We start from the raw sequence: 25911 nt of genomic DNA on the forward strand, positions 1-25911 counted from the left end.
AGAGTGCTGGTTAAGTAAACTGTAATCTCCTTATAAATGACACTGGAAGGATTAACAATGATGTAATAGATCTATATTCACTGATGTGGAAGTATATTTCTGATATATTAAGAAGTAGGAAAAGTAAGCTACAAGGCAGTATTGACAGACTAATTTCATTTTATAAATAACATATGCATTTATATATAAAGGTCTAGAAAATAGGGAGGATATCATCAAAATGTGACATCATTATTTTTAGATGGGATTACTGATTTAAAAATTGAATTATATGTATTTTCTAATTTTTTACAATAATTTTTTCTTAGGGTATGGAGAATTTAGGAAATACTGTGTTTCAGTAATGTATAAATACCAGTCTATGTCCACAACTACTGGCCAAGCTTAGCAATTTTACTAGTCTGAAATGGCTGCTAATGCCTTGAATTTTTTTAGTTTTAATTTTTTTATTGAGGTAACATTGGTTTATAACATTATATAAATTTCAGGTGTACATCATTATATTTAGATTTCTGTGTAGATTACATCATGTTCACCACCCAAAGACTAATTACAATCCGTCACCATACACATGTGCTCAGTCACCCCTTTTGCCCTTCTCCCTCCCCCCTACCCTCTGGTAACCACCAATCCAACCTCTATGTGTTGGTTTGTTGTTGTTTTTATCTTCTATTTATAAGTGAGATCATATGGTATTTGACTTTCTCCCTCTGACTTATTTCACTTAGTGTAATGCCCTCAAGGTCCATCCATGTTGTCACAAATGGCCAGATTTCATCCTTTTTCATGGTTCAGTAGTATTCCATTGTGTATATATACCACATCTTCTTTATCCATTCGTCCCTTGAAGGGCACCTAGGTGGCTTTCAAGTCTTGGCTATTGTGAATAATGCTGCAATGAACATAAGGGTGCATGTATCTCTACATTCGTGTTTTCATGTTCTTTGGATAAATACCAAGTAGTGGAATAGCTGGATCGTATGGTAGTTCTATTCTTAATTATTTGAGGAATCTCCATACTGTTTTCCATAGTGGCTGCACCAGTTTGCACTCCCAGCAGCAGTTTAGGAGGGTTCCTTTTTCTCTACATCCTCTCCAACACTTGTTATTTCCTGTTTTGTTAATTATAGCCATTCTCACGGGCATGAGGTGGTATCTCATTGTAGATTTGACTTGCATTTCCCTAATAATTGGTGATGTTTAACATCTTTTCATGTGCCTGTTGGCCATCTGTATATCTTCTTTGGAAAAATATCTGTTCATATCTTTTGCCCATTTTATAACTGGATTTTTTGGGTTTTCTTGTTGAGATGTATGAGTTCTTTATATATTTTGGATATTAACCTCTTATCAGATATATGGCTTGCAAATATCATCTGCCAATTTTTAGGTTGTCTTTTCATTTTGTTGATGGTTTCCTTTGCTATGCAGAAGCTTTTTAGTTTGATGTAGTCCCGTTGTTTATTTTTTCTATTGTTTCCCTTGCCTGGTCAGACATGGTACTTGAAAATATGCTGCTAAGACCAATGTCGAAGAGCATACTGCCTATGTTTTCTTCTAGAAGTTTCATGGTTTCAGGTCTTACGTTCAAGTCTTTAATCCATTTTGAGTTAATTTTTGAGTATGGTCTAATATAATGGTCTACTTTCATTCTTTTGCATGTGGCTGTCCAGTTTTCCCAACACAATTTATTGAAGAGACTTTCCTTTCTCCATTGTATGTTCTTGGCTCCCTTGTCGAAAATTAGCTGTCCATAGATGTGTGCGTTTATTTCTAGGCTCTCTATTCTGTTCCATTGATCTGTGTGTCTGTTTTTGTGCCAGTACCATGCTGTTTTGGTTACTATAGCTTTGTAGTATATTTTGAAATCAAGGAGTATGATACCTCCAGCTTTGTTCTTTTTTCTCAGGATTCTGTCAGCTAGTTGGGGTCTTTTGCTGTGCCATATAAATTTTAGGATTCTTTATTCTATTTCTGTGAAAAATGTCATTGGAACTTTGATAGGGATTGCATTGAATCTGTAGATTGCTTTAGGAAGTATGGACATTTTAACTGCGTGAATTCTTCCAACCCCAGAGCATGGAATATCTTTTCATTTCTTTGTGTCTTTGTCAATTTCTTTCAACAATGTTTTATAGTTTTTAGTACACAAGGCTTTCACCTCTTTGGTTAAATTTATTCCTAGGTATTTTATTTTTTTTTTGGTTGTAATTGTAAATGGGATTGTATTCTTAATTTCTCTTTCTGCTACTTCATTGTTAGTGTATAGAAACACAACTTATTTTTGTACGTTGATTTTGTATCCTGCAACTTTACTATATTCTTTTATTATTTCTAAAAATTTTCTGGTGGATTCTTTAGGGTTTTCTATATACAAAATCATGTCATCTGCAAATAGTGACAGTTTCACTTCTTCCCTTCCAATTTGGATCCCTTTTATTTTTATTTTTTCTTTCTTTATTGCTCTGGCTATAATTTCCAATGCTATGCTAAATAAGAGTGGCGAAAGTGGGCATCCTTGTCTGGTTCCTGGTTTTAGAGGGATAGCTTTCGGTTTTTCTCCATTGAGTATGATATTGGCTGTGGGCTTGTCATACATGGCCTTTATTATGTTGAGGTACTTTCCTTCTATACCCATTTTATTCAAAGTTTTTATCATAAATTGATGCTATATCTTGTCAAATGCTTTCTCTGTAACGCCTAGATTTTAAAACTAGTTTCTTCCCAGATTTAACAGCATGAGACCCTTTAAGAATAGGGATTCTGTGTTTAGAACATACTCTCTTAGGAAATTTCAAATATACAACACAGTATTGTTGAATGTAGTCATCATGATGTATATGAGATCTCCAGAACTCAGTCATCCTGCAAAACTGAAACTTGGTACTCTTTGAGATCTTAAGTGTTCTCACCACACACACACAAAAAAGTAACTATGTGAGGTGATGGATATGTTAATTAGCTTGAGCATGGTGATCAGTTCACAATGTATAATATACCAAAACATCAAGTTGTATATCTTAAATATATACAGTTCCTATTTGTCAATTATACCTCAATAAAGCCAGGGCAAAAAAGAATAGGAACCTTGTCTTGTTCATCTTTGTCTTCCCAGAACAGTGACTGTACATACTAATTGACCGACTCAATATTTGTTGAATTGAATTTAATAAGAATAACCCAGCTGCCTAATGGTAAGATTAGCTGCTTAAGGTGGATGGGAACAAGAATGTATTATGAAGGCAGTCCCTGAAGAGGTGAATTACTGTACCTGTTAGTGACTGTGTATAGTTAGTCAGTATCCAAATTTAATCACACATTATTTCTTCTGTGTCTTTCCCATTGACACATTTTCTTTTTCTATTCTTTTTTTACCATCTTAGGGCAGAAGCTTTGTATGTCATAACTGTAATGTTGCCAATGCTTCTTAACTAGCATCCAGTGGCCAGAATCTCTCCATCGAATCCTTTCTGCACACGGACATCATGTTTATCTCTGTAAATGACTGCATATGATTATCTTACTAGTGTGCCTAGGGATCTAGAAGGACTCACTATTGCCTCCCAGACATGGTCCCACCTCCTTAGCCTTGGCATTCAAAACTGCTCCCACTGGAGCTCAATCTGCTTCTCCAGGCTTCTCTCTCCTCACTACTCTGGCATAAACCTATAGTCCAGCCAAGTAAAGGCCTATTCTGTGTGGTCCCAAGGAATCAGGCCCAAGTCATTCAACAGGCATTTAAGTCAATAAATGTTTATGGTGCACTTATCATTGGATTTTGTCTCAATATAAGGAAGAACATTATAATAGAGCAGCCCAGAGATGAAACGGGCTGCTACAATTACTTCAAAGAGATGTTCAGAAAGAAACTCAAGAATTAAATGGGGGATTGGTCTAGATTATCTATAAATTTTTTCCACTGCTAAACATTTAATATTCTATTTAAAGTTGCTCATATAGAACATGTGTTTTTCCCAGGTCATGTTGCCTCCTCTACCTAGCAAGCCTTTCTTCCCTTCTACATCTATTCAATTCCTACCCATATTTCAAGGCTGAGATTAGGAGCCAATGCTTCAGGAAGCCTCCCCGCTCCAGAGAAATGAATGTAGCTCCCAAAGAACATTTATCTCATTCTGCCTCAAATTTTATTTATTTTGTAAATATCTAACTATGTCTAGCTACTACGTTATAGGCTCCTTGAAGGTCTTATCATTTCCTTCAATCACCTCCTGCCTTGTTCATAAGAGGTAATCAATAAACACCTGTTGATAAGATGCTGACTAAATGAGCATTGTACATTTTTCTGTATATTTAATATTTAATTAAATATAATACATACAAAAATCTATCTAACAGCAGACACTAAATGAGCACCATTGACTGTGTGGTGTAATTGTACCATTCTAAGCATCTCCACACCGGTCTTTGTCCTTTCTTACCTTGTAGGTGATCACTGACTTGGCAAGTTATCATCCACTTCCCAGGATTCTCAACTATCATTTCTGTTGTCAGAAAGGTGGCTGGGAACAGGTTGACAACATCAGTCCGATGCCCTCTGCTGATGAACGTGTTACCATAAAAATAGATGGAATGGATGTCTATCTCATTCCCCATCCCAAATAGGTGCCAGGAGACCGATTCACCAACGCACATTTCAGGTTCAGGGAAGTTTCCAAAGAGGTATCCATTCAGGGCTGAAAAACAGAAGCACCCTAGTGTTAGAGACTCCCTTGCAGAGGTGGTAGAACCAGAAATGATGGTAATACATTGTCAGCACAGCTGGCAAATCAGCGCAGATCATTGGTTGTAATGATTTTGTACAGAAAAGCATGGCTCCTTTCATAAAATATAGTTCCAGAAAGGAATAAAAGGCATTAGTCTTTTCAAGAGAAAAGCACACAATAAAAGTGAAGATCAGCACACAGGAAAGCAGACTTGGAGCTGCTATGTGAACACAATAATGAGATCAGGAGTAAACAGAGCCTGCTCACACTTCCAGGATGGCTCAGCCATCTCCTATGGGGGTACTTCATTTGCATATCTGCCTTCCCCACTGAACTCTGTTCCTTGCAACTAATAAAAGCATGCAGCTAGCAGGAAAGGAAAAAAACTGATTAGAAGGGACTTATGAGACGTGTTACTTTAAAGTTTTGTTACTTTAAAAGCAGGGAGAAAAAACAGTTTTTACTAGGTCTTGCTGGGGGGGAATCTTGTTGATTGAGCTTAAACCATAAGTTCGAGACCTTGTACCTTTGAATCATCTAAATGGCAGTTGCGACTTCACCAAGTGCAGAAAAAACTTGATTTGGGGTTTTAAAAAGTCATAACGTCACTTCTTAAATTCAAACTCAGTTAAAAAGCAATTGTCACTAAGATAATAATGATTAGGCAGCACAATTAATTCAAATAACTTTAGAAATTTAAATAAATTTATCAATAAATCTTGTATTCATTGAGCATCTTCAATAGTCTAGATTGGTTTTTTTTTAAGTTAATTTTTTTCTATTCTTGGTTAGGTCTTCTTTGCCAGTCTGAAGAAGGATTCATAGTTTGCAAACATCTACTTCTGCATACAGACTGATTTTTATTTTAGAATGCAGTCTATAGTTGCTTATGTGTTTCATTTCATTTTGCTGGATATTTTTCACTCCAAAAGAGGAGAAGAGTTATGTGGGCAGCTGAGTCTTCAACCATCACAATTAGTAGTTTTCAGCAAGATTTGAGATCACCACTTCCATTATATCAAGAACAGGGATAAAAGTTATCTCATCACAGCAATGATTTGAATTTAGGTCTTCATTTATTCCATCCTTCATTTTTCCCCTGTCTCCCTCCCTCCCTCCCTTCTCTCCTCTACACATCCTTCCCTCCTAAAATATCTTCCAAGCACCCAATACACCCAAGGTTGCTGAAATATCAGTAGAAGGAAAAGAGGGCATGTGAGACAATGGAAATAGTCAGTATACCAACAATCACGCCTCGAGGCACTTGGCAATCAAACACGACCAAATTAAAATTTATTTGCTATGGTGTAGGAGGAGGTCACTGAGAGGCCACGACCACCAGTTGACCCACAAACTGGACCAGGCAGTGGACTATTTGTTTATACTGAAGATTTTCTTTATGTCCACTAAAACTCTCTAGGAAAGAGTGGAAGGAGACTATTTAATAATCCCCACATTCTAAAACTCTGCATTAAGCCACTGCTGTGTGAAACAGGATGGGTAAGTATTCTGTCTCAACTGACAGGATAACTATAGAAATTCACTACTTTCAACAAATACAGGGTCGGGTGCATAATAAATGTTGTTGACTTAAAGAATGTCTGGGAAACATAACAGATTCACCAGTGTGTATTTAAATCCCATGTATAGCACAGTTCTTAAAATTTAGCAGCCACTCAAAAAATGGTTGCTGGATAAAGCAAGAGGTTGCAAAGCACAGAACTGTTATATGATGATGATTTCATTCTCTTTTCTCCTATCACTCTAAACCTCTCATCCTCTGGACTCTCCTCCTGATTCTTTCCCTATTATAACATTAATCCTTCCGCTTTCTGTAACACAGCTTTGTCCATATGTCATACACACCCAATTAAGGTTTAGCTTATCTATTGCCTTGTCCCTTCTCAGACTGTTTTAGGTTTTGACATATATTGGGTTTCATATCACTTTCCGATTATTCTCATCACTAAGTTATAAATCTTGGAAAACTAAGTTTGACATTTCTGTGTTTTTTGCATCCTTTGTAGTACCAGATACGGAAAAGGCAATCAGTATATATTTGACCACATGGGAGACACTCACCGTGCATTTTGTTACTCCTCCGGAAAACAGCATCTTTTTTGTCAACTGAATCGGGGTCAGTGCAGAAATGTCTGATATTTTCATCTAGGTACCAGCTTTGATTCTCATCCACCAGAGTAAACATTATAATGAACTCTCGGTCCACATCAGTCCTTGTCCCCGAATATTTATGCAGGATACCTATCAGGCACATTCAAAAGAGTAGAGAAAAAAGGTCAAGGTGGACTAAATCAAGATTAGCTTTGCTTCTTGCCAACAGTGCGAGACAAGTTTGAAGTTTGTCAAAGACCTATACATACAAGAGTAACCCATAACGTAAAAGCAGCAAAGGGCTTTAATGGAAATAACAGAACCATAGAAGAGAAAAATCATAAAACAAATCTTCACAACGGCAGACTTAGAAACCTGGCTATCCCTAAAGGAAGTCAGTTTTATTGACAGAGCACAGATACACTAAATCAATTAATTGAGAATAAAATAGCAAAGTGATTATGTGGGTGAAATAATGAAACAAAAGCATGTCTGGTCATTTGACTACATTTTACACTTTCCTATGTGTGGTGTGAACAGCTCTTACTATGGAATATTCCATTAAAAAAATATAAGTTTCATAACGCTATGATGGTTCTTGGGCAGAAGTCTGAATTATTGCACCTGCTATGGTATCAGATAGATATTCTATGTTAGAAGAATTTTCCTAATCTTAAAGAAAGTTTGGAAAAAAAGGCACGTTCTGTGTGGAACAAGGGAGGTAGGCAAGAAAGACCTAAAGTTCATCTACACTTCTCAACACACTTGGGAACAGGCTCCTGGGGGTGTTCGGGAAGGGGTGAGGAGCCTCCTTACCTTCTTTGCACACCAACAGTGGGCCAATTAGCCCGGAGCAGATGTCCTTAGGGGCATCGATGTGCGAATGGTACACCCAGGTCAGGCAGTTGGCATCTGCGGGAGCAGGTGCATATTCTTCTCTCACTGGCCAGACGTAGGTGTAGTTTTTGCCAGGAGGAACCATGTCATCATTCTTGTTCTTCCCAGATGTTCCATCTGGGTACAGAGCTCCTTCCAAGAAAAGAGAAAACACAGTTAAAACACAGAGATCACATGCTGTAGTGGAGACACAGCTTTGGAATCAAACACACATGCAATAAAATTTGTTTACAAAGGGACTTGAGGCAAGTTACTTAAATTCTCAGTGTCTCAGTTTTCTACCAGTAAAACTGGAGTGTTGAGATCTACCCCACAGGGATGTGAGAACTAGATGAGGCAATGTATGTGAAGTGCCCTGCATAGAACCAGATGTTTAATAAGTGTCCCTAAGGACCCCTTCTGATGGGCTTCCTGTACCAGTCAGGAAGATTTCAATTCAATTCACTTCACATCAACTCAAGAAGGAAAGGAGAAACAGCAGAAGAAATAATGAACTTTGGGCACTTATTACAGATTCAGCACCTGTGTGAGGTCTCATGAGAAATAGGAAGGAATAGTAGACATTCTTCCTGCCTTCAGGGATCTTACAGTTCTGTTGGGCAAACCAGAATATGTATTATGAACACATGGCACAACTGGAGAATAAAACAGGGTGAAGTGTTGAATTCAAGGTGGGAGTCTACTACAGAGAGGCTAGAGGCAAATGGGCAAAGCATTCCCTTTCTCTGTTTCATAAACTAAGATTGCATAAGACTTTTCAGCTAAGGAAAGCCCACTGCTAAAAATAGTTCAAACACCATCCAGGCAGAAGGCAGGAGACCAATCCGTGCAAGTTATAATTATCAGAAGCTTCAAAACAAAGGTGGGATTTGGGAACCTTGAAGGACTGGGAGGAGTTGGATGGTACTGAGAAGGAGCTGGAGGGTGAGGGGCAGAGAGAGAGATGGATGTGGACACACTCCAGGTTCATTCTCCATGCTTTCATTTGTTTACTAATTCATTCAACCAACCTGTATTGGGTATCGACCACATGCCAGCAAACGTGCTAGGCATTAGGAATACAAATCCAAATAAGACAGCAAGAGCCAGTATAGCCAAGGCAAGCCAAAGAAAGATATAACTTAAAAACCTAACATTATTTTTTTAACAAATTCTACCTTGAAAACATAGTTTGATTTTTGGAAAAGGATGCCAGGAAAAAACAACAGCTAAGCCCCTACATTGTGCCAAGCATAGTGGGTACTTTGTGTATATTATCTCACTCTTCAAAGCAACCCCATATAGTAGGTATTAATATTTGCTTTTAGATTAAATCAAGGTAACACTAGATTTCAATCTAGTTGTATCTGACTTCTCACTACAGCTTGATACCTTCCCACAAATTATTGGGAATACAGTATACGGACTATTTTTACATATTTATTCACTTTATTTTTATATAGCTTCTTCTTATGTTTATGTTTGTATAAAACTTTCTTTTACATACTAACTTTTAATAACTTTTATTCTGACAAGAAGATGAATCATTTTGCAGATTAAACCCATGTGCTGTATAATCCTCAAAGATAAAGTCAGAGAGCAAAACCTATACAAAGAAAGCAGATTAATTTAATTAATTAGGTCCTTTCAGTATTAAGTGTAGCTCTGAATTTCCTGGTTATACCTAGGTCATACTGGTATATATAGGTTTAATATATATTAGGTTGTTATAATTAGGTTATGTTGTTTCTTTGTCTAATAAAAGGAAACTTATCAGTTCCTTAAGAGAGAGGAACTTTTTGCTGGTACTAAATTTTAAGAGAATATTTTCAAGAAAGTCATTATATACAAATTATTGAGTAATGCAATGAATTATGTTTTTGATGTTTTCAAGAATGATTTCCAAAAGATGCAAAAATATTCTTTTTAAAGATAATTTCTTTCATTGTCTCTTAATATAAGGTGAGAATATAACACTGAAAAGTATTTGACAAAACCATTTTTACTCAAAGTTAAACTAATGTAGTTTACTACCTTCTAACTTGATAACTGATCTAACCTGATAGGGGAATAGGAAAAACCCGTAGTGCTACCCACCATTCATTAAATCCAAATGACATTTTAAAAATTTCTGTGTTACCTAACCTCTCAGTGGCATTTGATATTATTGTCATTTTCCTCCCTCTTAAACAAGTCTCCTCCCTTGGCTCCTCTGACATCACACTGTCCTCTCTGGCAACTCTTTTTCAGTCTAGTTTTCCAGTTCATTCTCCTTTATCTGGCATTCAATGTCAGAATCCTCAAGGTATAATGCTGGCTCCCTTCCTTCCATGCCCAGAGCGCTCTTCCTGGTTGATAGTACCCATCCCTGCAGTGCCCCAGTCAGTTACATGCCAGCGACTCCCACTTTTATCTCCAGCCTGGACCTGGCCTCTGAACTCTGCACTGATATCTTACTGTCTACTGGACATCTCCACAAGAGATCTCAAAAGCAATCTTTCCCAAAGAACATTAGCTCTCCTCTCCCAAACCTAGTCCTCAGCCACTGCCTCCTCTCTCAATGAAAGGCATCACCAGTATTCAATGCCACAAGCCAGAAGCTAAGGAAGCAATATCATCTTCTTCCTCTTCCTCCCTCCCCATTTCCAAAGCACCACAGGTCCTGTCCTTGCTTCTTCTCAAATTCATCCATTTATGTCCATCTCTACCATCATGACTCTAATCCAAACAACATCATCCCTCACCTGGACTTCTGCAGTAACCTCCTAGCTGGCTTCACTGCATCTCTTGCCTCTTGAATCCATTTTCCAAGTCAAAACAAGAATGATATTTTCAAATGTCAAATCTGATTATATTGCTCCCTACTTAAAATGATTCCATGGTTCTCCATCACTCTTGGGATGAAAGTCAAATGTGTTGAACATGGATTGCAAGGCCCAGTGTGGTCTGGCTCAAGCAATCTTGAACTCCCTGGACCAGGTCGGTTTTCTAAAATGCATGCACACAGACAGAAGGGCAATAGAGCCAGTGGTTAAGTTCACAGCCACTGAAGTGAGACGGCCTGAAATCAAATCCTATCTCCATCACATGTTAGCTATGTGACTTGGGCAATTTTCTTCACTTCCTGAGTGTTAGCTTCTGATGTATAAGATGATGATAATTATAATCCCTTCCCCATAGAGTTGTTGAGGCTTATATGACATAATATCTATACAACATGTATCATGGTGCCTGGTATATAGTAAGCATTCAATAAATGTTAGTTATTATTTATTCATAGCCCTTGCCTAAGTTTTTAATTGTATATGTGTGTGTGTAATTGCTTGATTAATGTCTGTCTCTCATGTTAGACTGTAAGTTCCATGAAAACCAGGTTTACGTTTGCTTGTAATTGTGTATGCAAGATCTACCCCAGTCTTGGTATGGTGGGAACTCAATACATATCTATTAAATAAAATAATAGGGGCTGGCCCGGTGGCACAAGCGGTTAAGTGCGCGTGCTCCACTGCAGCGGCCCAGGGTTTGCCAGTTCGGATCCCAGGCGCGCACTGATGCACCGCTTGTCAAGCCATGCTGTGGTGGCATCCCATATAAAGCAGAGGAAGATGGGCACGGATGTTAGCCCAGGGCCAGTCTTCCTCAGCAAAAAGAGGAGGATTGGCAGATGTCAGCTCAGGGCTGATCTTCCTCAAAAAAAATAAATAAATAAATAAATAAAATAATAAAGGAGTGGCGTTACCATACATCATCTTTATCTAATGCCCTATAAATAAAATGCATGGCTTGGAAGCTTCCGGATTTCTATATAAAGAGGCTGAGGGTCAGGAGTTGTGGGAGAGTTGATGGACAGTGGACTTGTCTTGAAGCTTCAGCTGAGATCACTCATTTTGCCTTGATTATATGACACAAATAAATACAAATAGCAATTTTTTCCAGAGATTCTTGTATTCACAATTTACTTAATCCGGTTTCTTTTTGCTTATTATTGTTGGAAGTTGTTGACAGCTATTATTGAAAGGAAGGGCTAGAGTTCCCAAACAAATCTTTGGTGCCCCACTCAAGATGAGAAATATCATTTGGGCTCCAAAATAAACTCTGACTGTAAAGTAGAAAGCGATTTGGGGGTGGGTGCTCTGGAAATAGAATAAAAGCATCCAGCAATGCTTATGTTGAAAAACTGCTGAACATCAGTTATTCACATACTCCTGGCTGACCTTGATGCTATATGCATGCAAAGAAGAGGGGCAAAGGGCCCAGCAAAAAATAAACACCAAGGCAGACAAAAAACCACCTAAACTTTGAACGCATTTCCTATCCACCCACAAATCCAATGGCAGAGAACAGAAGACTTACTGATGCTTAAGCATAACCTCTGTTGAATCATTTGCTGACCTCTAAGCTAAGCAAATATAGAGATGATCCTTAGCATCCAGGCTTAAAAATAAAAACAAGAAAAAACAAAGAACAGAAACTTTACTGGCCATGCCTATAGGGAAGACAGATTTCACAGATGTAGCCCAGGAAAGTTACTGAACAAAAAGCAAATGAACAAACAAAACCAAACTTGGATGAGAGAGGAATCCAAATCCAGAATTACTACAATATGTTCTCAATAATGTCCAGTTTTCAACAACACCACCAAAAAAATGAGACATGCAAAGAAACAGGAATATGTGATCCATACTCAGGAAAAAAAGCAGTTGATAGAAACTATCTCTAAGTGTCTCTAGATGTAGAATTTATCCGACAAAGACTTCAAAGCAGCTAGTATAAATATGTTCAAACAACTAAAAGAAACTGTGTTTAAATAATTAAAGGAAAGTAGAACAAAATGAGTCAACAAAAAGAGAATCTCAATAAGGAGATAGAAATTATAAAAAAAAAGAACCAAGTTGGAAGTTTGGGCATTGAAAAATATAATAAATGAAATAAAACATTCACTAGAGGGGCTTGACAACAGATTAAAGATGGCAAAAGAAATAATTAGTGAACTTAGAGATAGAGCAATAGAATTATCCTATCTGAAAAAGGGAGAAAAATATTGAAGAAAATAAATAGAACCTCCGAGACCTGTGGGACAACATCAAGTGTATTAATATACATATAGTAGTAGTCTGCCAAAGGAGTAGGAGAAAGAAAAAGGGGAAGAAAAAAATTTGAAGAAATGGTGGCTGAAAAGTTTCCAAATTTGGTGAAATACCTTAATCCACACATCAAAGAAGCATAATGAACCACAAATAGGATAAATACAAAGAATCCACACATAGACACGTTATTGTCAAACTGTTGAAAGAAAAAGGCAAAGAGGTAATATTGAAAACAGAAACAGAAAAATGACTCATCAGATACAGGGAAGCATCAACATGATTAATCGTTGACTTCTTGTGTGAATGTTGGAGATGAGAAGACAGTGGGATGACATACTCAAAGTGCTGGGGAAAAAATGCCAACCAAGAATACTATATCCAACAAAACTATCCCTCAAAAAAAGAAGGTAAAATAAAGATGTTCTAGATAAACAATGAGTGAATTTGTTATTAGCAGATCTGTCTTACAGGGAATACTAAAAGAAGTCCTTCAGACTAAAAGGAAATGACACCAGAGAGTAACTTGAACCCATAGGAAGAAATGAAAAGCACCAGAAATGGGAAATCTGTGAGTTAACATAAAAGACTCTATTAATAAATTTTTCCTTTCTTCTCTTAATTTTTTTAAAAGTTAGATAATATAAAGTAATAAGTATAATATCATATTGTTGGGTTCATTTAGAGAGAGATGCAATATATATGGCAACAATAGATCGAAAGAGGGGAAAGAGGATGGAACTCTATTGGAGCAAAGCTTCTATATTTTACCAGAATTAAGTTGGTAAAAATTTGAAGTATATTGTGACAAGTTAAAATGCATAATACAATCCCTAGGCCAACTAATAAGAAAATAACTAAAAATGTATATAGTTTAAAAAATCAACAGAAGAATATAAATAGTACACTGAAAAATATTTGTTTTACAGCAAAGAAGGCAGTAAAGGAGGACCAGAGGAACAAGAAAGACAGACGGCATACAGAAAATAATTAGCAAAATGACAAATGTAAATCAAACCAATTGATAAGTACATTAAATGTTAATGCCATAAATGCCCCAATCAATATGCAGAGATTGTCAAACTGAACAAAAAAAAACTAACATCCAACCATATGCAGTCTATACCTTAGATTCAAAGACACAATAGGTTGAAAGAAAAGAATGCAAATAGTAACAATATGAAAGCTAAAGTAGCTCTCAATAACAGACAACATAGATTTTAAGACAAGAAATACTATTAGAGACAAAGATAAATATTTTATGATGATAAAAGAGTCAATGTATCAGGAAGATATAACAATTATAAATGTATTTATATCTAACAAAAGAGTCTCAAAACACATAAGGCAAAAACTGAAATAATTGAAAGGACAAATACACAACTCAACAATAATTATTGGAGATTTCAATACTCTTAATAACTGATAGAACAACTAGACAGAATGTCGGCAAGATTATAGAAGACTTCAACAACACTATCAACCAACTTGACCTAACTGACATCTCTAGAACATTCCACTCAATGACTGCAGAATACGCCTTCTTTACAAGAGCACATGGAACATTCTTCAGGATAGACAATAGGATACACATAAAATAAACCTCAATACATTTAAAAGGACTGATAGAATGCAAAGTACATTCTCCGGTCACAACGGAATTAAATTTGATATCATCAACAGAAAGAAATCTTGCAAATCCTACAAATATTTGCGAATAAAATAATACACCTCTAGATAACCCATAAGTCAAAGAAGAAATCACAAGATAAATTGTAAAATATTTTGAATTGAATGAAAAATAGAGACAAAACATATCCAAAATTTATGGTATACAGCTAAAGCAGTATTTAAAAGGAAATTTAAGGTTTAAACATTTATGTCAAAAGAGAAGTCTCAAATCAATAACATAAGCTTCCACTTTAAGAAACTAGAAAAGAAAGAGGAAACTATATCTAAAGCAATAAGAAAAAAGGAAGTAGTAAAGATTGGAGTGGAAATCAATGAAGGAGAAAACAGAAAAACAATATAAAAATAGATGAAACCAGAAGTTGGTTCTTTGAACAAGATCAACTAAATTGAGAAAACTTTATCTAGACTGATTGAGAGAGAGAGTGCACAAATGACCAAAACCGTGAATAAAAGATGGGACATCACTCTGACCATACAGATATTAAAAGGATCGTAAGAGAATATTATAAGCAATTTTATGCCAAAATATTAGACAACTTAGATGAAATTGACAAATTCCAAGAAAGACACAAATTACCAAAACTGACTCAAGAATAAATTTAAAAAAAAGTTGGAATAGACCTATAATATGTAAAGAAATAGAATTAGCAGTTAAAAATCTTCCCTCAAAGAAAAACCCAGGCTCAGATTTTTTCACTTATAAATTCTATCAAATACTGAAAGAATAAGTGATGTCAATCCTTTACAAAATCTTTCAGAAAATAGAGGGAACAGTTCTGAATTCATCCTATGAGACAAACATTACTTTGATACAGATAAAGACATCACAAGAAAAAAGACAGATAAAGACATCACAAGAAAAGAAAACTACAGACTGATATTCCTCATGAATGTAGACACAAAAATTCTTAACAAAATATTAGCAAACTGACTCCAGCAACATATAAAGAGAGTTATACACCTTGACCAAATGGAGTTTATTCTATGATTGCAAGATTGGTTTAACATTCAAAAATAAATTAATGTAATATAACATATTAATAGAATAAAGGAAAAAAAACCACACCATCATCTCAATAGGTGCAGAAAAGCAATTAAGAAAATCCAGTACTTATAAATTAGAAACTCTCAACAAACTAGGAATAGGTGGGAACTTACTCATAAAGGATATCTAAGAAAATACCCACAGCTAACATCGTCTTTAATGGGAGGGAGACTGAATGCTTTCTTCTTAAGATTGGGAACAAGGCAAGAATATCTACTCTCACCACTATTAATAAATTTATCCTGGAGGTTCTAGCCAGTGTAATAAGGCAAAAGAAAAAAATGAACAGTATACCGATTGGTAAGGAAGAAGTAAAACTGTCTTTATTCACAGTGATATGATTCTGTATGTAGAAAATTCCAAGGAACTCTCTAAACATCTAGTAATAAACAAGTTTAACCAGATAGTAGGACACAAAGTAAATATACAAAAATCAATTATATATCTATGCACTGGCAATAAATAATAAAAAAATACAATTAAGAAAATAAAAAGAAAAAATATATAATTAAGAAAACTATTCCATTTATAGCAGTATCAGGAAGAATAAAATACTTCAGAATATATTTAACAAAAGAAATGCAAATCTTGTACACTAAAAACTAAAACATTGTTGAGAGAAATCAAAGATTTAAATTCCATGTTCATGAATTAGAAGACTCAATATTGTTAAGACGGCAATTTATCTTTAAAATGCAAATGGCAATTTTCCCCCAACTCATCAATAAACTCTATGGCAATCCTCATCAAAATCCCAGCTGGCTTTTTTTTTTTTTGTAAAAATTAGCAAGCTGATCTAAAATTTATATGGAAACACAAATGACCCAGAATAGCTAAAAAGCCTTGAGAAGAACATAGTTGGAGGATTTATACTATCCAATTTCAAAACTTACCATAAATCCATAATAATCAAGACAGTATGGTTTTGGTGCAAGGATAAGCACATAGATCAATGGAACGGAATTGCGAGCCCTGAAATAAACCCTACATCTATAGTTATTGATTTTCAACGACAGCCTATGATTCATTCATCTTTTATTCCCAGGACCCAGAGTCAGTCTCTGGCATCTAGTGGGTGTTCAATGGAAGGTTTGTGAATGAAGAAGTGATGTATATATTGACAGAAGAAGTGAATTGAGGGCTCAGAAGCACACAAAGTAAGGACCTGGCCTTTGCTCCGAACTTTACCAAGTGCTCCTCTGGCAGATCTAGGAAGGTTAAGAATCAAGGCCTTGTGGTGGCTTGCTGATATTTGTGCACAGGAAGGGGAGGTGCTGCTTAACTGCCTGCACAAGCGCAGGAGCAGTGTGGAGCAGTAGGGAGAGCCCTAGAATGGGGGAGAGGAGGCCTGTGTCTATCACAGCTCAGCTCCCAACCAGCTGTAAGGATTTGGTGTGGGCACTTTTCCTCTCTGGGCCGTGATTTCTTACTTATAAAATGATGATGTGGGGCTAGATCTGGGAGGCATTTGAAAAGCGTTTATAGAGCACTTGCCACATGCCAAGCTCTGTGCCAGGCACTGGGGAATAGCACCTAGCAGAACCCAGCATGGTCTCTGCTCCCGGGAGACCTGCAGTCTAACATAGAGATACACACAAATGAGGATGCAAAGAGAAAAGGTCATTTTACTGTACAAGTTTTGAGGGTTTTTTTAACTGAATTAAAAAAAATTATTTTATTGAGGTCATATTGGCTTATAACGGGTAAATTTCAGGTGTACATTATTATATATCAGTTTCTGTATAGACTGCATTGTGTTCACCACCAATAGTCTAGTTTTCACCTGTCACCATAAATATGTGCCTCTTAAACACTTTTGCCCTACCCCCACCCCCTTCCCCTCTGGTAACCACTGATCTGTTCTTATCTGTGTTTATCTGACACGTACCAGTGAAATAATATGGTATTTGTCTTTCCCTGTCTGACTTATGTCGCTTAGCATAATACCCTCAAGGTTCATCCACGTTGTTGTAAACAGCAGGATTTTGTCTTCCTTTATGGCTCAGTAGTATTTCACACCTTCTTTACCTTTTCATCTGTTGATGGACTCTTGGGTTGCTTCCAAGTCTTGGCTATTGTGAATAATGCTACAATGAACATACAGGTGCATAAATCTCTTTGAATTGTTGATTCCGTGTTCTTTGGATAGATACCCAATAGTGGGATAGCTAGATCATATGGTATTTCTATTTTTAATTTTTTGAGGAATCTCCGTACTGTTTTCCATAGTGGTTGCACCAGTTTGCATTCGCACTGCAAGCAGAATATGAGGGTTCCCTTTTCTCCACATCTTTTCCAACATTTGTTATTTCTTGTCTTCTTAATTATAGCCATTCTGACGGGTGTAAGGTGATAGCTCATTGTACTTTTCATTTGCATTTCCCTAATAATGAGTGATGTTGAAAATCTCTTCAGGTGCCTGTTGGCCATCTGTATATCTTCTTTGGAAAAATATCTGTTCATATCCTCTGTCTATTTTTTGATCAGGTTGTTTGTTTTTTTATTGTTGAGTTGCATGAGTTCTTTATACATTTTGGAAATTAACCCTATGGCAGATACATGATTTGCAAATATGTTCTCCCAGTTGGTGGGTTGTCTTTTCATTTTGTTCATGGTTTCCATTGCCTTGCAGAGGCTTTGTAGTCTGACGTAGTCCCATTTTTTTTTTTCTTTTGTTTCCCTTGCCTGAGTAGACTTGGTATTTGAAAAGAAACTGCTAAGACCGATGTCAAAGAGTGTACTGCCTATATTTTCTTCTAGGAGTTTTGTGGTTTTGGGTCTTGCGTGCAAGTCTTTAATCTACTTTCAGTTAATTTTTGTGTATGGCGTAAGACAATGGTCTACTTTCATTCTTTTGCACATGGCTGTCCAGTTTTTCCAACATCTTTTATTGAGGAGACTTTTCTTTCTCCATTTTATGTTCTTGGCTCCTTTGTCGAAGATTAGCTGTCCATAGATGTGTAGTTTTATTTCTTGGATTTCAATTCTGTTCCACTGATCTATGAGTCTGTTCTTGTGCCAGTGCCATGCTGTTTTGATTACTATACCTTTGTAGTGTATTTTGAAGTTAGGGATTGTGATACCTCCAGCTTTGTTCTTTTTTCTCAGGATTTCTTTGGTATTCAGGTCTTTTGCTGTTCCATATAAATTTTAGGATTCTTTGTTCTACTTCTGTGAAGAATGTCGTTGGAATTCTGATTGGGATTACATTGAATCTGTAGATTGCTTTAGGTAATATGGACATTTTAACTACATTTATTATTCTAATCCTTGAGCATGGAATATTGTTCCATTTCTTTATGTTTTATTCAATTTCTTTCAATAATGTCTTATAGTTTTCAGTGTATAGGTCTTTCGCTTCCTTGATTAAATTTATTCCTAGGTATTTTATTCTTTTTTTTGCAATTGTAAACGGGATTGTATTCTTGACTTCTCTTTCTGCTAGTTGGTTATTAGTGTATACAAATGCAACTGATTTTCGTACGTTGATTTTGTACCCTGCAACTTTGCTGTAGTTGTTGATTATTTCTAATAGTTTTTCTGCTGGATTCTTTAGGGTTTTCTACATATAGAATCATGTCATCTGCAAACAGTGAGAGTTTTGCTTCTTCCTTTCCAAATTGAATACCTTTTATTTCTTTATCTGGCCCAGTTGCTCTGGCTAAAACCTCCAGTACTATGTTGAATAAGAGTGGTAAGAGTGGACACCTTTGTCTTGTTCCTGTTCTCAGAGGGGTGGCTTTCAATTTTTCCCTGTTGAGTATGATGTTGGCTGTGGGTTGTCACATATGGCCTTTATTATGTTCAGGTACTTTTCTTCTATATCCATTTTATCTATTTTTATTTTTTTAAACTCCAGGTTTCTTCTTTTTTTTCTTTTGAGGAAGATTGGCCTTGCACTAACATCTGTTGCCAATCTTCCTCTTTTTCTTCTTCTTTTTTTCCACCCAAAAGCCTCAGTACATAGTTGTATATCATAGTTGTACAGCTGTAGCTCTTCTATGTGGGATGCTACCTCAGCATGGCTTGATGAGCGATGAGTAGGTCCATGCGCAGGATCCGAACTGGTAAACCCTGGGCCGCCAAAGCAGAACACGTGAACTTAACCACTACACTACCAGGTCAGCCCCTATATCCATTTTATTGAGAGTTTTTTATCATAAATGGATGTTGGATATTGTAAAATGCTTTCTCTGCATCTATTGAGATGATCATGTGATTTTTATTCCTCATTTTGTTAATGTGGTATATCACTTTGAATGCTTTGTGGATGATCAACTATCCACGCATCCGTGGAATAAATCCCACTTGATCATGGTGTATGATTCTTTTAATGTATTATTGTATTTGATTTGCTAATATTTCGTTGAGGATTTTTGAATGTATGTTCATCAGCAACATTGGTCTGTAATTTTGCTTTTTTGTGTTGTCCTTGTCTGGTTTTGGTGTCAGAGTAATGTCAGTCTCATAAAATGAGTTAGGAAGCGTCCCATTCTCTTCAGATTTTCAGAATAATTTGAGAAGGATAGGAATTAAATCTTCTTTGAAAGTTTGGTAGAATTCTCCAGAGAAGCCATTTGGTCCTGGATTTTTGTTTTGTTGGGAGATTTTTTATTACTGTTTTAATTGCTTTACTTGTGATTAGTCTTCAGACTCTCTGTTTCTTCTTGATTCAGTTTTGGGAGGTTGTGTAAGTCTGAGAATTTATTCATTTCTTCTAGGTTATCAAGTTTGTTGGCATATAGCTTTTCACGGTATTCTCTTATAATCCTTTGTATTTCCATGGTATCCATTGTAATTGCTCCTCTTTCATTTCTGATTTTATTTATTTGAGTCTTCTCTCTTGTTTTCTTAGTGAGTGTGGCTAAGGGTTTGTCAATTTTGTTTATCTTCTCACAGAACCAGCTCTTAGTTTCATTGCCTTTCTATTTTTTTTTTTAGTCTCTATTTTGTTTATTTCTGCTCTGATTTTTATTATTTCCTTCCTTCTACTAACTTTGGGCTTTGTTTGTTCTTCTTTTTCTAGTTCTTTTAGGTATAGTGTGGGCTTGTTTATTTGAGGTTTTTCTTGTTTATTGAGGTAAACTTGTATTGCTATCAATTTCCCTCTTAGTACTGCTTTTGCTGCATCCTATTGGTTTTGGTATGTTGTGTTTTCAATTTCATTTGTCTCCGGGTACTTTTTGATTTCTCCTTTGATTTCTTCATTGATCCAATAGTTGTTCAGTAGCATGTTGTTTAGTCTTCACATATTTGTGACTTTCCCAGCTTTCTTCTTGTAGTTGATTTCTAGTTTCATAGTATATGGTCAGAAAAGATGCTTGATATAATTTCAATCTTCTCAAATTTATCAAAGCTTGCCTTTTTTCTCAACATGTGGTCTGTCTTTGAGAATGTTCCATGTGCACTTGAGAAGAATGTGTATTTTTTTGTTTTGGGATGGCATGTTCCATAGATATCTGTTAAGTCTATCTGGCCTAGTGTTTCATTGAAGGCCACTGTTTCCCTGTTGACTTTCTACCTGGATGATCTATCCATTGATGTAAGTGGGGTTTTAAGGTTCTCTACTCTTATTGTGTTGCTGTCAATTTCTCCCTTTAGGTCTGTTAATAGTTGCTTTATATACTTTGGTGCTCTTATGTTAGGTGCATATATATTAATAAGTGTTATGTCTTCTTGATGGACTGTCCCTTTTATCATTATATAATGCCCATCTTTGTCTCTCATTATCTTTTTTATCCTGAAGTCTGCTTTTTCTGATATAAATATGGCTACACCTGCTTTCTTTTGCTTGCCATTTGCTTGGAGTATCATCTTCCATCCCTTCACTCTGAGCCTATGTTTGTCTTTAGAGCTGAAATGTGTTTCCTGGAGGCAGCATATTGTTGACTCTTGTTTTTTAATTCATCCAGCCATTCTGTGTCTTTTGATTGGTAAGTTCAATCCATTTACATTTAGAGTGATTATTGAAAAGCTTAATACTACCATTTTACCTCTTGTTTTCTAGTTCCTCTATATTTCCATTGTTTCTTTTTACTTGTATTTCTGTCTGCCATTTCCATTTGGTGATTTTCTCAATTTTCTTTTTATTATGATTTGTGACTGTGTTCTGATTTTTCATTTTGTGGTTACCATGAGGTTTGTATAGACGATCTCATAGATGAGATAGTCCTTTTTCTGATAGCCTCTTAGTTCCATTAGCTTATGCAGGTTCCATCCCTTTCCTCTTCCCCTTCTATGTTTTTTTTTTTTGTCACAAATTACTCTTATTTGTGTTGTGAGTTTCTGACCAAATTGAAGTGTTTATAGTTACTTTTGATGCTTTCTTTCCTTTTATCCTTGATGTTATAATTAAGTGTTTGCTAACCTATTCTGATAGAGAACTGAAATTTTATGATTTTGTCTATCTCTTTTCTCAAAGCTTTGTAAATCTTTGCCTTTTTGTTTCAGGTAGAAGGGCCACCTTCAATATTTCTTGAAGGGTAGGTCTAGTGGCAATGAACTCCCTCAGCTTTTGTTTGTCTGGGAAAGCTTTATTTCTCTGTCATATCTGAAGGACAATTTCACTGAATAGAGTATTCTTGGCTGAGAGGTTTTATCTTTCAGTATTTTGAATATATCATTCCACTCTCTCCTAGCCTGTAAGATTTCTACTGAGAAATCTACCGAAAGCCTTACGGGGGTTTCTTTGTGGATTATTTTCTTTTCTCTTGCTGCCCTTAATATTTTTTCTTTGTCATTGACTTTTGAGAGTTTTAATATTATATACCTTGAAGAAGGTCTTTTTGCATTGAGGTAATTAGGAGTTCTATTAGCTTTATGTACTTGCACGTCCCATTCCTTCCCCAGGTTTGGGAAGTTCTCTGTTATTATTTCTTTGAATAAGTTCTTTGCTCCTTTGTCCCTCTCTTCTCCCTCTGGGATACCTATAATCCTTATGTTACCTTTCCTAATTGAGTCAAATATTTCTCAAAGAACGTCTTCGTTTTTTAAAAATCTTAGTTCTCTCCTCCACCTGAATCATTTCTATGTTTCTATCTTTGAAATCACTAATTTTGTCCTCCATATGGTCTACTCTATTTTTAATGCTGTCTACATTACTTTTTATTTCACTAATTGTGTTCTTCATAGCAAGAATTTCTGTTTGGTTTTTTTTTTAGACCTTCAATCTCTTTGGTGAAGTATTCCTTCTGTCCATTAATTTTATTCCTGAGCTCATTGAACTGTCTTTCTGAGCTTTGTTGTAACTTGTTGAGTTTCTTTATGACAGCTATTTCGAATTCTCTGTCAGTTAGACTGTCAACTTCTCTGATGTTAGATTTCGTTTCTAGAGAGTTGTCATTTTCCTTCTGCTGTGCAGTGTTATTGTAGTTATTCACGGTGTTTGATGAATTGATCCTCTGTCAGTGCATTTGTGGTAGTAATCACCTTCTCTTTTTTGGGTATGGCTTTGGTTACTTTGGTTCTGGTCACCTGGATCTCATGTTCCTCCACTGGCCCTCCACAGGCTTGGATACGGTTGCCCCATGCACCCCCTGTGTTTCTGTTCCCCAGTTGTCTGGGGGTGCTAGTTGCATCACTGCAAAAGGTGCTGAGTTCATGGGTGTCGCTGTTGCTGGTGGGGTCCTGGGGACCCAAGGACTTGTATGATGGAGTTGCTGGTGGAGTTGGTCTCAGGGGTGCCACCACTGGAGGCTGGATGCTCCCTCCCTGTCTACTAGCAGTTGTATGAATTGGGCTGCTGCCTCTGCCAATGCTCCACTAACTGTCACAGGGCAGGGCTGCCACCACTGCCCCTTGGGTGTGTGTACGGGCATGCATGTACATGTGGGGTCACTGTTGGATGCTGCCGCTGCCCTGGGGACGTTGACACATGTGCAGGGCCACTGCCGGCCACTGCCACTGCCTCCTGGGTGTTCATGCACGCATGGGGCTGCCACTGCACCACCGGCATTTGGGTGTGTGGGGCCAGGCCACCCTTGCCTCCACTCACAGTCACACAGGCCACTACGTGAGGATCCATACCCTGGATCGCTGCCATTGGGGATGGGGGAGGGAGCTGCTCCTCTAGTTCCACTACTTCCTGGAGATCTAGTCCACCCACCTTCAGATGTATAGCTGCCTGGATCTCTTAGGCATCCTGTTGTGCTGTGTAGGGAATCCTCTGTTGGTCAATGGATGTTAGGTTATAATTTAGAGGGGAGAGACAAAGAGAATCTCTCTCTCTGCCATGATGCTGACATCACTCCCCATACAAGAAGTTCTAATAAGTGCTGTGAAGAAACCAATAGACTCCTGAGGTGGGAGAGATCTACTTAAGACAGGGTATAGAGAAGGCTTCTTGGGTGTTCTTAACTTCAGGACCCAGGGATGACTTCAAGGACTCTGAGAACTCCCTAAAATCGAGTTCAAAATTTTGTGCACACACATATTTTTCTGATGCAAATGCTCACGGCAAGGGATCTTTGATAGAACTCTCCAAAGCATCTGTGACACACTCATGTTCAGCATTATTCTCAGTAGTGAAAAGGTGGGAGCAACCCACATGTTCATCAACAGATGAATGGATAAACAAAATGTGGTTTATACATACAATGGAATATGATTCAGCCTTAAAAAGGAATGAAATTCTGGTACATGCTACAACATGGGTGAACCTGGAAAACACTATGCTAAATGAAACAAGCCAGACACAAAAGGACAAATATTGTATGATTCCACTTATATGAGGTATCTAGAATAGGAAAATTCGTAGAGACAGAAAGCAGAATAGAGTCTACCAAAGACTAGGAGGAGGAGGGAATAGGTAATCATTATTTACTAGGTACAAAGTTTCTGTTTGGGATGATGAAAAAGTTCTGGAAATGGATAGTGGTGGTGGTTGCACAACATTATGAATGTGCTTAATGCCACTGAATTGTACACTTAAAAATGGTTTAATGGTAAATTTTATGTTATGTATATTTTACCATACCTTTTTAAAAAAGGATCCGTGGCCCTATAAAGCTTTAGAATCACTGGCCTATATGATCTTTCAGGATACCATCAGCTCTACTAAGGTATGCTTTTCAGAAATATATGAAGCCGTGAAGACAAAAATTAAAGATTTATAGACACCCTATTTTCTCCATATTTAAAAAGACAGACACAGCTATTATGACACATCATTAGTTTCTACCTGCAGCATAAATAACAGTTTTACAAAACTATATTAAAGAAAATGCATCAATAATTATCCCTTAGCAGCACTTCAGTTGGAGGAAAAGGGCCAAGAACAGAGGGCCATCTCAAGCTCATGTTCATCATCAGAGGTCTCTCCTCTGGCTGCTTAGACAGACCTGGCTGTGGCCACCACCAAGCGAGTTTGGCTGCATTGGGGTGTTCAAGGCAGAATGTGCTCATCCTTGATGATAAAGTGAGCTACTCAGGATTGATGGTACTGCACCTGACACATCCCCTAGAGCCAGTGGTGTAGCAGGTGTCACACCATTGGACCCATTCCACCTGGTCGTGAGCCAGAATGCAACAGGGAATGCGAAAAATACTTCTGTCCCAAAAGTCTAAGAATGTTGTTTAAAATTTTTTAAAAAGCAATAGGGAAGGCTCGAGAAATGGCACTGTTGAAGCTCCTGAAGTACACATGAGAAGACAGGGCTGCTTCAGAAAGGAAGCACCAAAGACGGTAGCCTTAAGCAGGGCAGTTGAGATCAACACTGAGACACTCTGCCCACAGCCAAGGCTGTTACTGGTGCTAGGACACTGGAACCTGTTGGTGCTTGCTGCTCTTTATCCAGTGTGCTACCCAGTCGTGACTGATGGACAAGGAAAGAAGTTAGTGTACTTCTGGGGCCATGGTGGGGCGTGTGCCAAGGGAGCCCAGCACCCAGTTCTGTATCAACATAAACAAGAGTGAGAAAGCGGGAAGAAGGAAATAAAGGAAAGAAAACAGAAGAAGAGAAAGAGAAGGGGGAACAGATGGAGATGGGAGAGAAAGAGACAGGGAGAAGACAGTGAACATGCATAATCGTTGTGCTCTTAGAATCCTTTCACTGTAACTGACAGTGCCTTACTTAGGAAATAGAGACAAGACACCAATAATACAGGATTGATATTTACCTTCTGAATCTTTGTTGTAGAAGACGCCATGTGGATGCAAAGAGTAAGGTCGGGAAGCAAAGTTCTTTAAATGGATGACAATCACATCACCTACTTCAGCCCTCAAGATGGGGCCCAGGAATCCCAGCCAGGGAGGTTTAGGGATCTCCGTGGAATAGGTCTCATCTGTGTAGTGTCTGTAAACAGCCTTTTTGTAAAGACTGCCTATCCTGTTGGGCCCTCTTTCGAGAAATAATGTTGCAAGTCTAAAAGTAAGAAGAAA

At 37.1% G+C, this 25911-nt stretch overlaps 1 protein-coding gene across 1 annotated transcript in view; it reads right to left on the bottom strand.

Moving 5' to 3' along the window:
• Positions 1-25911, bottom strand: part of HEPHL1 (hephaestin like 1) — an 82324-nt gene that overhangs the window by 39465 nt on the left and 16948 nt on the right. Inside the window, exons 2-5 of the mRNA XM_058545399.1 lie at positions 25650-25894; positions 7653-7865; positions 6807-6986; positions 4440-4694 (exon numbers count right to left, since the gene is read on the bottom strand). Of these exons, the coding sequence (XP_058401382.1) occupies positions 4440-4694; positions 6807-6986; positions 7653-7865; positions 25650-25894 (893 nt within the window). The remainder of the gene's footprint in view (positions 1-4439; positions 4695-6806; positions 6987-7652; positions 7866-25649; positions 25895-25911) is intronic.

The sequence above is a fragment of the Diceros bicornis genome, chromosome 7 (genome assembly GCF_020826845.1).
Source record: "Diceros bicornis minor isolate mBicDic1 chromosome 7, mDicBic1.mat.cur, whole genome shotgun sequence".
Taxonomy (NCBI): Eukaryota; Metazoa; Chordata; class Mammalia; order Perissodactyla; family Rhinocerotidae; genus Diceros; species Diceros bicornis.